The 14769-nt window shown below is 48.0% G+C and overlaps 1 protein-coding gene across 1 annotated transcript; it reads right to left on the reverse strand.

The window, feature by feature from the left end:
- Nucleotides 1–350: 350 nt before the first annotated feature.
- Nucleotides 351–7613, reverse strand: LOC135804760 (serine/arginine repetitive matrix protein 2-like). Its single transcript, XM_065318715.1, has 3 exons — nt 7198–7613; nt 2948–5289; nt 351–1554 (listed from the first exon to the last, which is right to left on the reverse strand). Exons 1-3 carry the CDS (start codon nt 7265–7267, stop codon nt 1420–1422), a joined length of 2547 nt encoding a protein of 848 aa, XP_065174787.1. The 5' UTR covers nt 7268–7613; the 3' UTR covers nt 351–1419.
- Nucleotides 7614–14769: the final 7156 nt, after the last annotated feature.

Here is a 14769-nt window from a genome sequence, read left to right on the forward strand (position 1 = left end):
ACCAACTATAGTATGGATTGCGTGGATCCAAGAAACACATGATCGCGGCTCTTTGCACACAGCGGAGCTCCTTGCATGCCCAAGTTCTTGGTTCATATTGGCAAACACTTAATGTCGTGATGTCTAATAAAATACGACTCCCTGGTATCCACCACACCTGAACTATTTGAATGCATTAAATCTGCAAAGTTACAATGCAGTCGTTTTTCTCAGCTTGTTCTGGGTGCCGGAACTGGCGGAGTCCAGGCCAGAGAGTGGTGTAGGCAACCTATACAACTGCCTGGTCCAGGCTTATTTCACCGGCATTCTGATACAGGCATTTTCAACAACACCGTGCAGATGCACTCGTACAGTTTTTAAAAGAAAAGAATATTCGCGATGTTTAATTCTGAAGTTGTACTGTGCGATACGGACGCAGTCAAACATAACTCCGGCCCGGGTGTCACAGGTCTGTCATGAAGACTGGGAGTACTGCGAGTGCCTAGGATAAATCCATGATGATACCATACTGCTGCCGTGCTGGCAAAGCCGTCCTTTAGATAAAGTGAAACATGACCTATTCTGCTAACACACACACACACACGCATGCACGCACACACACACACACATGTAGATGTGCACACTCAACAAAAGCAGCATAGCAAGGACCCTCGTGCCACTGCAGGACAACAGCAAAAGCAGCAATACCTCTCCACGGCCAATTCTTACGTCACTATTACACACGCATGCAAGCACGCACAAGAGTTCAAGTAGCAGGGGGGGGGGGGGGGGGGGGTGATAGAGGTCATTCGCAGGAATGTCTCGCCTGACGCAGTACGCACACAGCAACCATGCATGTGTATGTGTGTGTGCGTACTGCAGTGCAGAGCACAAGAGCTATGTATCGGCGGCATCTGAAATAAGTAAGCCATGCCAGCGGCAGCATAAAAACAGCGGCGGTGACAGAAAACTCAACGAGGGGCAAAGCATGGGCAAATCTAAAGTGTGTGTGTGTGTGTTGCATTGTACGCAAGGAGATGTTATTGCTACTAAAGCAAACCAGCATAGCAACAATCCAGTGCCTATCTAACTACATCTACATGTACTCTATAAAGTTACTCACGCACCACCCTTATGCATGCATGCCAGTGTGCACGAGTACACACACACACACACACGCACATGGTCTCTCCCTCTCTCTCTCTCTCATGATATTGTTCTGCAGCAGGTGTCCGCAGCATGGCACAACTTGAAAGCGCCGATGGTGATGTTGGTCCAGCCAATAAAATAATGTTGCCACCACGCCTACAGTTGCTGCCCTTCTCGAGGTCATCATGGTTTTGCAGCAATGCTGTTTCAAACAGCATAGCAGCGTCAGAAAGTCACGGGACAACTGCACTGCACGTACATGTAGTAGAAGCAGTGCCAGCAGCAGCTGCATTAATACACGTACGATGCACTCTTGGCACTGTCGAGGGATGGCGCCGACTCTGCGTCTCCCTTCGGCACACGCTCATAGCGACCGCCAGCACCGCGGCGACTGCGGCGTGAACCGTCCATTACAAAAGCCAACACCTGGCAAGCAATGAGCACAAGCCAGGGAACAAACATGAAACAAACACTTAGGGTGGCGGCACGCTCACATTGCGACAAGAGGCTCGCGTCCATGCAACGGCATGACGCACAAAACGTGGTGGTCATGCTTGCAATGCGATTAAAAACGCAGAAGAGAAGTGTCGCGGTTTCGATCTTCTCGCCGTTTGGAAAATATTGTTCGTATTTCGAAATTGAGTGAGTTTTTAAAGGGCGTGATCACTGTTATTTCATACAAGGCCGGGACAGAAGCTCAAATCTCAAAAGCTCAAACCTCCAACACTGACAGATAGCTGATTTGTTCTTCTTCACAATGACCAGGTTTTTCCCTTGCCTGGGTAGCTAAAAATTTCCACCCAATGGTGATGCATGTTGAATGGAATTCAGGCCCGGTTTCAAAATCTGTACGAAACACGTTTTGCGTCCATGCGACTCGACGTCCATAGACGTGGTCAGAGTTTGAAACGTAACCGTGGAATTTTTGGTCATGTACACTCCGTTGCAATGCAACTTGGCCGTGTTACTGTGGTCGAGAAACTCGGTTCCGTTGAACAAAAACACTTCAAGACAATGAGTGCATAAACTAAGTGTGTACACAGCTGCGCAAAGAAATTGGCGCTATTTGGGCCATCGCGCGATCCTCAGAGCTCAATTCATCGGAGCTGACAGGGTCAATCGCAGTCACGAAGTTGTTGTTTGCTGAGAAAATAGTATATACTACGCTAACATGGACTCTTGGGGCGCGTTTGGTTGGTACGAACTAGAACAGGATTCACCAGAACAGCGCGTTTGGTTGAGACTGCACCCGTTCTGGGTCGCCAGAACATGTTCTGCTTGCTCCGGCCTCAAGGCCGGAGCAGACCGAGCAGTTTCACTTTTTCACAGTGAAACCTGGCGGGAACATCGATTTTGGTCCCAAATGATCACGTGCATACGCTTTTGGGTTGGACTCGTCGTACCGTACACAGTGACCATGGTGACCCATACACATTTTGAAGAATGCACCAAGTTTGGCATATTTTTCACAAAAATATGCTCTGTTTCTGGAGTGCCGTTTGGTTGGCGTGAGGCTGCTCCGTGTGCACCAGCTGTTCGATCCTGTTCTAGATCGTACCAACCAAACGCACCCCTAGTGACACGCTCAGATCATGGCAAAGAAGCCAACTTTAAAAACACCCAAACTGAAGAATGGCCAAACCAGCCCCGTGAATAATGTGCAACATTTTCTTTCTACTTGTAGCTGTTTTTCAGGCAGTATCCCGTTGTGTACAGATTCCAAAACATCACAAAGCAACAGGTGTGCGCATATGAGGACACACACTACACACATGCGTACGCATGCGAGGTGCACGCGTACGCATGCTACTACACATACCTTGTTCTTGTTGTTTCTTGCTGCGTACACCAGGACAGAAATAACGCAGACGGCCAGGAAGAACATGACAAAGTGGGTTGAATACCCCGTTGATTTCGCAGGTTCTTCTCCTCCTGGTCTAGTCTTTCCAAAAACAACAGAAGGTTTCTTGTCGCCAACGTCAGCACTGTGGGGGACCATGGGTGGCACGTTCGCTGGTGGCCTTTCCACGAATGGCTTGTCCTGGGACGATTTTGGTAATACGGCATCAACCTTTGGTAGCTGCAACACAGAACTGCTATCACTGTCACCAGGCCTCTGCTGTGTCGTCGCTGGTATCTCTGCAGTGGTACTCAAATCCAGAGGAAGATCTTTGTTAGCTGATGTCAACACTGGACTTTGCTGCATTGTCGTGGCCGGCGCAGTGCTTGGTCGTGGCGAGCTGGTTTCCGCTGGTTGGGCTGTTGTTGCTGCTGCTACTGTCTTCAACAGCGCAGGTGACGGTGGTGGTGTTGATGGCCGTGGCAAGTTGTCACTGGGTTGGCCGCCGGCATTCCTGGTGACATTTGTGTTGCTGCTCAGTTTCTGCTGTACAGGTGTAGTTGACAAAGATTGGACTGTGCTTGGATTCTGCTGGTCTTGCTGCAGCTGCTGCTGTTCGTGTGAGTTACCAGCGAGAGTGCGATCTGTCTTCACCTGTGTGTTCAGTAAAGAAGGAACAGGCCCTCTGTCCTCTGAATGATCCAAAGAGTCCTGTTGGCCATTCTTCGGTCCGACATTAGCAGGTGGGTTGAAAGGACGACGTTGGTCGTCTGCGACAACTGGATTTCTACTACTAGTATCTGGATAGTTCTGGCCAATGGGATATCTTTGGCTATCTCCAATCCTTTGAGGAGGATAGTTCTGGCCAATGGGATATCTTTGGCTATCTCCAGTCCTTTGAGGAGGATAGTTCTGGCCAATGGGATATCTTTGGCTATCTCCAGTCCTTTGAGGAGGATAGTTCTGGCCAATGGGATTTCTTTGGCTATCTCCAGTCCATTGAGGAGGATAGTTCTGGCCTAAGGGATTTCTTTGGCTATCTCCAGTCCTCGGGCGAAGATTCGCCTGGTCAACGGGATATCTACTAGTATCTCCAGTCTTCAGAGGATTGTTCTGGCCAGCAGGATATCTACGGGTACCATCTCTCGGAAAGCCTGGCTGGCGAGCTCTGCTGCCTTGATCCGGAGTATAGACATATCTTTCAGCGTCATAAGCGGGATCCACGTTGCCTCTAAGCTGCTGAGTAGTACGATAACTTCCATTCCCCAAGTTTCCGCGCCGTTTCCCGTAGTCACGGTTTGAATAGCTAGGACGGCCGTCACGGAATGACTGAGCGTCATTTCGTCCATAAGCAGCACCCTGGGGCTGTCCGCGACGTTCTTGTTGGTAAGGACGCTGGGGCAAGTTGTAACCAGCCCCGTCACGACTGTTCTGGAAACCTTGCCCTTGGCTGCCGCCACCATAGCCAGGTGCAAGACGAGAACCTCCGGAAGTAGCAGGACGACGGTTGAAGGGCTTCCGGGAATATTCGTCAGGCTGTTCTTCGGAGTTGAGACGGCGAGTTTCCGGTTGACTTGGGCGTTGGCCAGGGGCATTTTCGCTAAGAGGTGGTGTGTACTGGCTACCGTTCATCCTAGGTACAGGCGCTGAACTGACATTATCAGTAACCGAGGAAGAAGAAGATTTCTCTTCGTGGGGAGCACTATTGCCCGCACGCTTTCCATTCACAACAGCAGAAGCAGGATTAGGGCTAGGTACGATAGCTGCTGGAGACGGCGAGAGTTTACCCTGCTTCAGTCCAGCTGCCAGGAGGTGCAACTCTTTCGCAGCCGTGGGTGCTGCCACTGCTCCCGCTGCCGTTGTTGCCGCTGGTGCTACAGTAGGTTTTCCTCCCAATCTTGTGGTTGTGTGAGAAATGGCCTGTCGCACAGCTGTCTTGTTTTCTCCACTGCTAGGTCTCTCTGAAGAAGTCGTCTTCTCAACACGAGGAGAATCCTCCTCATCAGAAGTTAGCTCCTCTGGTCCTTGGTTAAACTTATTCCCAAGGCCATCCTCTGCAACAACGCCCTGCCCAACTTGAGAGAGGTTTTCCACTGACACGGTGTCGCGATGGTCATTCTCACTTGCCATATTCATGTGAACTGGTCTTGCATCTCTTTCTACATTAGTAGGCTCCGGCCCGTCGTTGTCAGTAGCCCCGCTGGTGCTTTGCTTGCTGCCAATCAACGGGGGCTGCGGTGGTGGGTCCTGAACTCCAGGCCGTGCATCATCAGAGTCGTGGAGAGCGGGTGATCCGCCTTGTAGTACGGGTGTAGACGACCCTGCATAGCCAAAGAAAGGCACAGAAGAGAGGGGAAAACAAGCACACTATACTTCAGCAAGAGCCAGGGACTTCTAACGCTCAAAGGGATGCACAGAAACGAATTCAGTGCTGTGGCTCGTGTACCGAATCCAAAACTCATTCCCGCAATCCGTTCTGAATGCATTGCAACTTGATAAGGCACACAGCGGCTCAGGATTCTTCCGTTCAAAGTATCTGAACTCGCCAGGCTGAAAATCAAGCCCGGAATAGAGCAGACCAAGCACACAGTCATGATGGTACATGCTGCATGAACTATGTGATTGCATGCTAGCACAGGTCAACTCTTGATATACCGGAGAAAATAGAAAATTTGGTCACTAGAAATCTGAGGGTGTAATGTGTGGTAAATTGGAGGGACTGATTGCGGGTAAGACTGATTGCGGGTAAGTGTATCATAAATTCAATGGGCTGCAATTATATGGGCAAGATGGTGAGCTTAGTTATGGGTAGGGCAGAGAGAGAGAGAGAGAGAGAGAGAGAGAGAGAGAGAGAGAGAGAGAGAGAGAGAGAGAGAGAGAGAGAGAGAGAGAGAGAGAGAGAGAGAGAGGAGAGAGAGAGAGAGAGAGAGAGAGAGAGAGAGAGAGAGAGAGAGAGAGAGAGAGAGAGAGAGAGAGAGAGAGAGAGAGAGAGAGAGAGAGAGAGAGAGAGAGAGAGAGAGAGAGAGAGAGAGAGAGAGAGAGAGAGAGAGAGAGAGAGAGAGAGAGAGAGAGAGAGAGAGAGAGAGAGAGAGAGAGAGAGAGAGAGAGAGAGAGAGAGAGAGAGAGAGAGAGAGAGAGAGAGAGAGAACAAGACGTGGTCGCATCCTCTGCCAGTTTGCAAGAGTGAGTTGATTGTGCTGGCTATACAGAATTTGGGTGGATGATTGCGAGAGAGATAGATGGAGAGAGAGAGAGAGAGAGAGAGAGAGAGAGAGAGAGAGAGAGAGAGAGAGAGAGAGAGAGAGAGAGAGAGAGAGAGAGGGAGAGAGAGAAAGAGAGCAAGGCAATCTATATCCTCCACTCGCTAGTGAGAAGGGGGTCCCGTGTAGTCTCCGGTGTGGGCATCGTAAGGCATACAGTGCAACACTAGCCAGATCACTGGAACATCCGGCCGCACTTGTGATCATGGATTGTTTACTTTAGTTTTGGGAACATGCGTGATGTAATTGAAATGGAAACGCGGCGCTACTGTTGACTCGCTGGTCGGATTTCTTTGGCCACGACTGTAGTAGCTACACATAACTTACAATGTGCTTGCCAAGCGACAAAACTTGACACCCCTCTTTCATGTCCCTTGGTGTGTGCGCCTCTGGGGGAAGGGCGATGAACGTAATTTAAATTATCGGTATTACCGGGATCACCAGATTACATTTTATAGAGAGTTGACCTGTACCCGCCATGTGACATTGCAGCGATCATACAATAAATAGACCGCACCAGGATCGACTTGAAGCTCAAATCAAAACACTAACACCCCCGTGTGTGTGTGTGGTCCTGATCAGAGGACCCAACAAACCAAGCCCTTGTGCACTACGACAGAGGAATATCAGTAGTCAAGAAGATCTACTGCAGTCTTTGCTTTAGAACAGGGACAGGCCTTCACAATCACAGGTTGTATTCTGAACCCTGAAGAGATACGGAACGTATTCATGAGAGATCATAAGTACAAGGAGGCAAGGATACTAAAATTTAATAGAACCTCTTACAGGCCCAGTAAGTAGCCAATACGTGTACCTTCAATGGGGTCACAAACCCTTTGTACACCAGAAGCAAGATACAGAGCCGTGCTAGAATTCGGTTTGTCGTCATGGAGGGCAAATACTTTGGCAAAATGGAATTGTGAAATGGAGCAAACCCGTTCACGCGGAACACACTTTTCCTTCACTCACCGGCAAAGCTGAAAATGGTGAGACATAACAACACGCGGCATATCCAGGTACGGGGCAGCAACAAATCCATGCTCTTCACTAGAGCCAGTGGCAAGATAATATAAACACCAGTAGGACAATCACAGTATGATGAGGAGAGTCAACTACCTAATTTGCAAATTAATTTGGTCAACTAAAGCTCTGCGCCACCACTACTCTTGTACAGATTCACACGAGCAGCAGATTACTTATTTCTACATTCAATGGCATCGAAAATGTTGTCCGCTACGAACAGATCGTCTAACTGGTAAGTTAGTTAGTCCTTCTTGAAATACAAGGTAGAAAAGCAGGTCATCTACACAAACTGGCCTAAAGTTGTAAAGACAATACAAGTACAACCTGTTAGCTGTGTACACTGACTGTACAGTCAGTATCGCAGATCGATCGTCTGTCGATGTCTGCCTAGCGCCTCCGAAAAAAAACAATGAAAATGAACCGACGCCATGCCAGGTCATTATTATGTCTATGATTATGACTCAGATCAGTACAGACTCTACAGTGTGAGCCTCCACGTTGCAAAATGCAAACACACACGTAGAATACCGTAGATCTACGTAGACTACGTAGATCTACATGTACACTAGTCATAGCCCAATTCTTTGAGCAAAATATCGGATGCGCAAGTTTCCGGCAAGTTTTGAGCAAAATATCGAGTTTTGGTGGGCTTTTCGAAAAATCCAAGGCTTTTTAGGGACTCCCTCAAAACAATCAGTCACCAAGGTTGAAAACAAGCACAAACGTTGTAGAAAACAGACTCATGGCTACATTTCAGTGGAAAGTTGAGCAGCAGCAGGAGCTCAATCAAACATATCGTCGTCATCAGCGGCAATTATCGTTGAATTTTCCCTAAAACTCATTTCATCTCGAGCAAAACCAAAGCAAAATATCGACGGAGAAAGGAAATGCCAAGCAGAATATGGAAATTTTTGTGGCAAAATTGTGCGGCAAAATATCGATGTAGGCCGAGCAAATTTGGGCCATGACTAATGTACACGCTCAAAATGCCAGTCAGCTGTCACTGGTCATATCACTGCAGTACTGTCATGTCAGTCACATGCACAACAAAGCGAAAGGTCAGATGAGATGATTTTTGTACACATCTTCATTCGTACTCGATCGAGTGGCCCAAACTAACTTCAAAAAAAATTCCGTTTCAGTCTCAAGCAGACAACCTACACGGGTTCTTCACTACGGCCTAAATAAAAGTATGTATACTTGACCTGGATTCCGCTTGTTGTCATCCTAATTAGCTAAGGGCAGAAGCTCAGGAGAAGCCAATAATAATATTTCTCCGCTCTCGCCGGCGATACTGCGCACCATCTGGGGTGCACAGTTCACGGAAAGGAGCGCCTTTTTCAAATTTTTGAAGATGACGACGACACCGACACTGAGGATACTCTTTGAAATGTAGAATTGCATTTTCGTTTGGTAGTTGCATAGTAGTTGCGTTTCGCGCTGTTTGAGTACCTCCTGCCCACCGCTCACAGCATGGTAGACACCTTTTGACATGATGGAGGAAGAGGCCGTGGAGCTTCTTAGGCCTCGTCCTGGGAATGGCGTTGTATCGCGGGAATTTTGCTTGTGCCATTGCGTTCAATGCATCGCAGGAAAAGCAAACCCGATTTACTTTGCAGAGTTGGGAAACTTTGTTTGAAGCTGCTAAATGCAGGCAGGACGAGCTATACCTTCTTGTGCGAGAGCCACTGCACCGAGGAGAGCGTCCGCGGATGGTACCACCGCAAGTGCTACAGTACATACACTAACAAAACGTTGCTGGGTCGGCTGCCACTTGGACGTGGCCATGACTTTTCAAGCCATTCTGAATTGGAGGAGATACATGTATGTGATGATGGGACACCATGTACCAGCAAAGCGTAGAACAAGGAGAGATGTACAATGATTGAATCCACATCTGCAGACTTGTGCCTCATGACATGTGCATCTAGCAGAGTTGGAGAACAACGCAAGAATTTTGGCTTTCGCTCCAGAATGGCCCAGATTGCGTTGCAGCGGAAATCCACTATCAATGTCGGAGCATGCTACAGTGCCTTCACCCACCTGGCCACTATGCACCGGCAACGAAGTGGCAAAGGGAGTGACCAGCCGTCGGCCTACGAAACATTTGACAGCCTGGTGCTGTATATACAGTCCGAGTTGAAGTCTGCAAGGGCCTTGCCCATGAAGCTTCTCACGGATAAGTACAATAACTGCAAACGGCACCAGCTTGGCTGACTATCACACTCCGCCTTAGTATCCAACTTTCATGCTGAAAAAGAAGATAATGAGCTACTTGGGGACCAGGTGAGTTCTTGGCATTGTTGAATGTGTAGTAATAATTTGATCATGTTTTATTGTTTGGTCATGACCAAGGAAATCCAAATAACACATACGCTCAACTACAAGATCACATGATCGCATGTACACACCAGATCATGAGTCCAGACTCAACTCATGCACAACAACTAAAAGCCGCTAAGTTCATTTCACACGCGCGCTCGGGAAACGGCACATGCTGCATGCATAACATAACACGATGCGCTACTATCATGAATGTCTGGGTGGCCAAGGAATGCCACAATGTGTATGTAGACGTGAACACTACAGTGCCTGACATCTACAACATAGGAATGTATTAAATGGAATGCAAGTGTTCATGCTCATGTAATGTGGTAGTCTTCTTTGGTTGAATTACGTTCGTGGCTGTTACACGTATTATTACGACCAGCTTGGCTCTCGCGCTACTTCACACTGTACACATGTAGGTCAGAATAAATCAGGGCTTGTGGTCCAAGTCAGAGTAATGTCCAAAGCTGACGTCAGTATTCTAGGCTGACTTTATGCAAGAAGAGACAGAATTATAAACTGGTTGTTTTCTAAACACAATTGTATAGCCCGTGATAACGCGGACATGCAAACTTGACTTGTTTAAAGATCGAATTTCATTGGCGTGTTTCATTTGCGTTTTGTGTTTGAACTGTGTGTTTCCTTCAGCAATTGACATGTATGGTAAGTGGCATGGGTATACAGGCGCACTCTTCACGGAGCAACCACTTGTCTGTGTAGTCTGCAAACGGTACGATGGCCGGTAATACCCAGTCATTGCCGAACAGTCATACTAGTAACGCACCTGGCCCGACTCCAACCATCCCAGTCCAGCCGGTCGCCGCAGATTTCCTGCCCGCATCCACGTCCACTCCGCACCCCAGTGTCCGGCAAGAGAACGGGCCCAATGCCAGGAGTTACAACGGGCCCACTGCCAGGAATTACGATAGGCTCACTGCCAGGAGTTACGATAGGCCCGCTGCGATATCCGCTGGGCTTGTCCCCGCCAATGTCGTGTTGCCCACTCATTTTGGCTTCAAAGGATCCGTTACTCCGCCGCGTCAGGTGAACACCAGTGGATCAGTTTCATCTCTGGGTACTACATCAGCCTCCAGTACAGATGTGTCGGCTAGTACGGCTTTGACTACAACCTCGGGTGCGAGGCAACCAGTGGCGGCTGCGGTGTCTTCTACAGCGCCATCTCAACCACGGTCGCAGCAGGTTCTTGCTGATCTCTAGCGTGCTATGTGGTGTGTGAGTGTGTGCGCGCGCGGACGCGCACACACAATGCCATGTGTTGTGCGGTGTGTGTGTGTGCGTGCGTGTGGGGTTTGTGTATGTGTGTGTGCAAGCGCGCGCGCACAATGCCATGTGTTGTGCGGTGTGTGTACGTGTGTATGTGTGTGCGTGCGCGCGCATGCACACAATGCCATGATGAGGGTGAAGGCAGTTTCGACAGTGGATTGGACTGTAAGTCCGACTGTGAATCGGACAGTGAGTCTGAAAGCTAAGGCTGGTGGACCGCACTATTGAAGTTTATGAATTGATTTGAATTTTATTTTTCAACTCTGCAGCAAATGACGAATACACTACTGCGCTATTATTTACAACATCTTCCATATCGCTCGTTTGCTAAGATCAGCTTGTGATCGCTATCACTCTGCCGTTTTCCGGTGTCCTTTGCTTCGCTCGTGCTAGCTCTCTTCCACTGGTGTTGTCGAGATAGTGTCCCAATAAATGAAATCCTCTCATACGAAAGATCCATGTTTGGGGGTGATTTTGGTCAAATTTTACAACAAATCAATCTGTGCCATCTCTAATCACCATCAATAGGAAATGAACGCTCGGCAAAGGGCAACCATGATCTACAAATCATCCAAACACAAGAACAAATTCACATCGACTGCACTAATTTTCAATAAAATATCGTATCACATGCTGCCAATTTCAATCAAGGAGTCGTAAAATAACGACTTCCGTAACGAAACCTAAAATTGGTTCTCCCCAGCTTATGCCCTAGTTCTGGACATGACAACAAGCCGTTTCGACATCCCTAGGACATGGTCTTTCCACCCATGCAAAGCTCAGGTTGTCTGCTTGAGACTGAAACGGGACTTGCAAAACAACGTCTTTTAGATTTGGGCCGCAGGACTACAAGTCATGTACTTGGTACAAGATCCGCCCTCGGGGTCTCCCCCCCCCCCCCCCCCCCTCAGTATAATTATAACCCGGCCCCCATTATAATGATGACTACACACAGCACAGCATATTAGCACCACGCATCATTCGTTGTACAGTACACATGGTAGGTCTACATGTAACTAATAATAATTATTACTAGTATTGAGAACTGAATTTCGTCTGTTTTACGTGGAATTTCTTGGAGTTTCCCAATGTATTGTACTTGAATAAAATTCTATTTTACCTTTCATAGTGTACTAGTATAGTAGTATCTCAATTTTTTTCACGTCTACATGGCTTTATTTTGCCAAAAGAGGCCGTTACTTGGCGTTAGTTCGTACCCCCGAAAAAAAAATTACTAGCACAATGTCATTATCCATATAAAAATCGCTCTGTGAGCGGTTCTGAAAAACCTTTACTGGTACTGCCCCGTCGTAAAAGTAAGAAATTAGAACTGGCCCATTGTCCCCCCACATGCGAACTGATCCACCTAAATCGCGAATGACGGGACCCGAACGCACCAGTAGCACGAGGTCGGGAGGGCACAGGATCACGGCAATTATCATAGGGTAACACCAGTAGTAGCAGTAGAATTTATTATTTTGATAGGGAAGCCTACCGCTAGTACAGTACATGGCCTATGGTCCGGACCAACGTCCCCATCTGCATCCACAGGTAGGAACCTCGTGCTACTGGTGCGTTCGGGTCCCGTCATTCGCGATTTAGGTGGATCAGTTCGCATGTGGGGGGACAATGGGCCAGTTCTAATTTCTTACTTTTACGACGGGGCAGTACCAGTAAAGGTTTTTCAGAACCGCTCACAGAGCGATTTTTATATGGATAATTTCAGCTCTTTTTCCGTTCCCTCCCCACCCCAACCCCGAAGGTAAACATGATGACCACGCGCGCGATGTACTGTATGTAGCCATGCGACTGCAATAACACACTGATACATACCAGCCCTCCCCGCCTCGCTACCCCGCACACAGATACACAAACATGTGTATGCACACGGCACACACACGTGGCCACGCACACATACGCACATGCACACGACACAAACAGGAAATTCTTCATGTATAATGCCATGCAAAACAGTGGCCACCGTACTTGAGGAAGTCAGTTGTGAAACAAAAATAATTCAACTACAGCGTGTAGACAAGCTGACGGCCAAAGCACAACATAGCAAACATGACATTTGCCCAAGGATTGCAGTTTGCAGACCATGCCATGGAAGCAGCGAATACAGAATGTAATATCATACAAAGTGACAAGCAAGGACGTGGCCATCATACACCAGAAACTTGCAGAAAGTCACATATCCAACAGATAGAGAAGTGAACAGCAATCTGATACAGCCCACACAGGACAAAGCGGACCTGATACTCGTCCCAGGATCGCAAGTGGCAAACCCTTTTCAATGCATAACATGCAGGTGTACGTTAGACGCATGAACATCTGACCGTGTCGCCAACATACAATGTCATCACATGTTTACCCCACAAGTTACACACATGCACAGTAGAAGCACAATGAAAGCAATGGAAAAGTACGATGTGGTTGCTGAAGCATCTTCACACTTCAAATTCAGACTTCAATGTGGTCGTCACGGGATGATATACCTGCAAGATACAAGTGATGAAGAAAGAAAGCAGAAGGTCGTGAGGTAGGCTATGAGACACCACAAACGGTTCACCTACATGTCTGTTCAGGGCTAGTGCACTCACACGGAGAATTGTCATAATCGAGCATTTCCCAAACTGAGAAGTGCAGTGAAATCCACTTGCATGCACAGGAGCAATTTTGCAATATTATGATGCGCAATTCGACACGATCTGCGATGCTGCGTGCGATGTGCCCTGCTGTCATGATAGTGACAGTCACCGCAGTATGTTTTGTCAACGTCGCCCGTGCACTCTTCTGTCAAGTCCAAAGTGCTCACATACTTGGCAATGTTTTTGCAGTGATTAACTTTTATCCTAGTTATGTCACGGGTAACTTTAATGAAGTACCCGCAGGCCGTGTCGATCTGCACATCGTCCACTCTCTCATGTACTTGGCCTGCTTTGTCTGTGTATCCATTTCATGTGCGATCCACAAAATCGACTAGACAGTGGGTGCAATACGCTCTCTACCTGAAGACGTTCTTCTGGCGACATCTCGCCATGTACTTGGCCTGGCTTTGTCTGTGTATCCATTTCATGTTCGATCAACAAAATCTCAATGCACTACAGAGACTAGACAGCGGGTGCAATACGCTCTCTATCTGAAGACGTGAACCATTTTAAATTTTTTTGGAAAAGTTATACGTGCACCTGAAACGTAATGAAGTACAGGAATAGAGAGAGTGACTACAATACGCTCTCGACCTGATATAGTGATAACGTGAGTACAAGACACTCTCCACCTGATAACGTGTTAGAAGGTAACATGTCTACAGTCCCACCGTACCCTTCCGACACGACTGTAGACCATTAAATTTTTTTGAGAAGTTATACGTACACCTGAAACGTAATGAAGTACAGGAATAGAGAGAGTGACTACAATACGCTCTCGACCTGATAACGTGAGTACAAGACACTCTCCACCTGATAACGTGTTAGTAGAAGGTAACAGGTCTACAGTCCCACCGTACCCTTCATCATTCCTCATTCACCATCGCGCGATACCCTGGCACACACTGGCAACATATCAATGGCGTGCCTTACCGTCGTCTAGAGGAGACGTCTTCGCAGCAATATTTTCCCTCCTGCGCATTCAGTCGCCGACGCGACAGCGTTCACGGGGCCGTTCCAGTTGCGGAAGACATTCGATTCATCGGGCCAATTCAGCAACAGGGCCGTGGACACACAGGGGGCAGAGGAGAGACATTGTTAGTGGACAAGAAATATGCAGTGGCAAGTGGCGAGTGCCGCATGGATGTCAAGTTGTCATGCACAATTCAGCTATTACTTACGGTCCAGCTAGTCCTGCCATTGCTCGCTCGTCCTGGTTCCTCCTCGTTCGTCTTCCTGCACGTCTGCACTTCTC

This window comes from Sycon ciliatum, chromosome 1, assembly GCF_964019385.1.
Source record: "Sycon ciliatum chromosome 1, ocSycCili1.1, whole genome shotgun sequence".
NCBI classification, from domain to species: domain Eukaryota; kingdom Metazoa; phylum Porifera; class Calcarea; order Leucosolenida; family Sycettidae; genus Sycon; species Sycon ciliatum.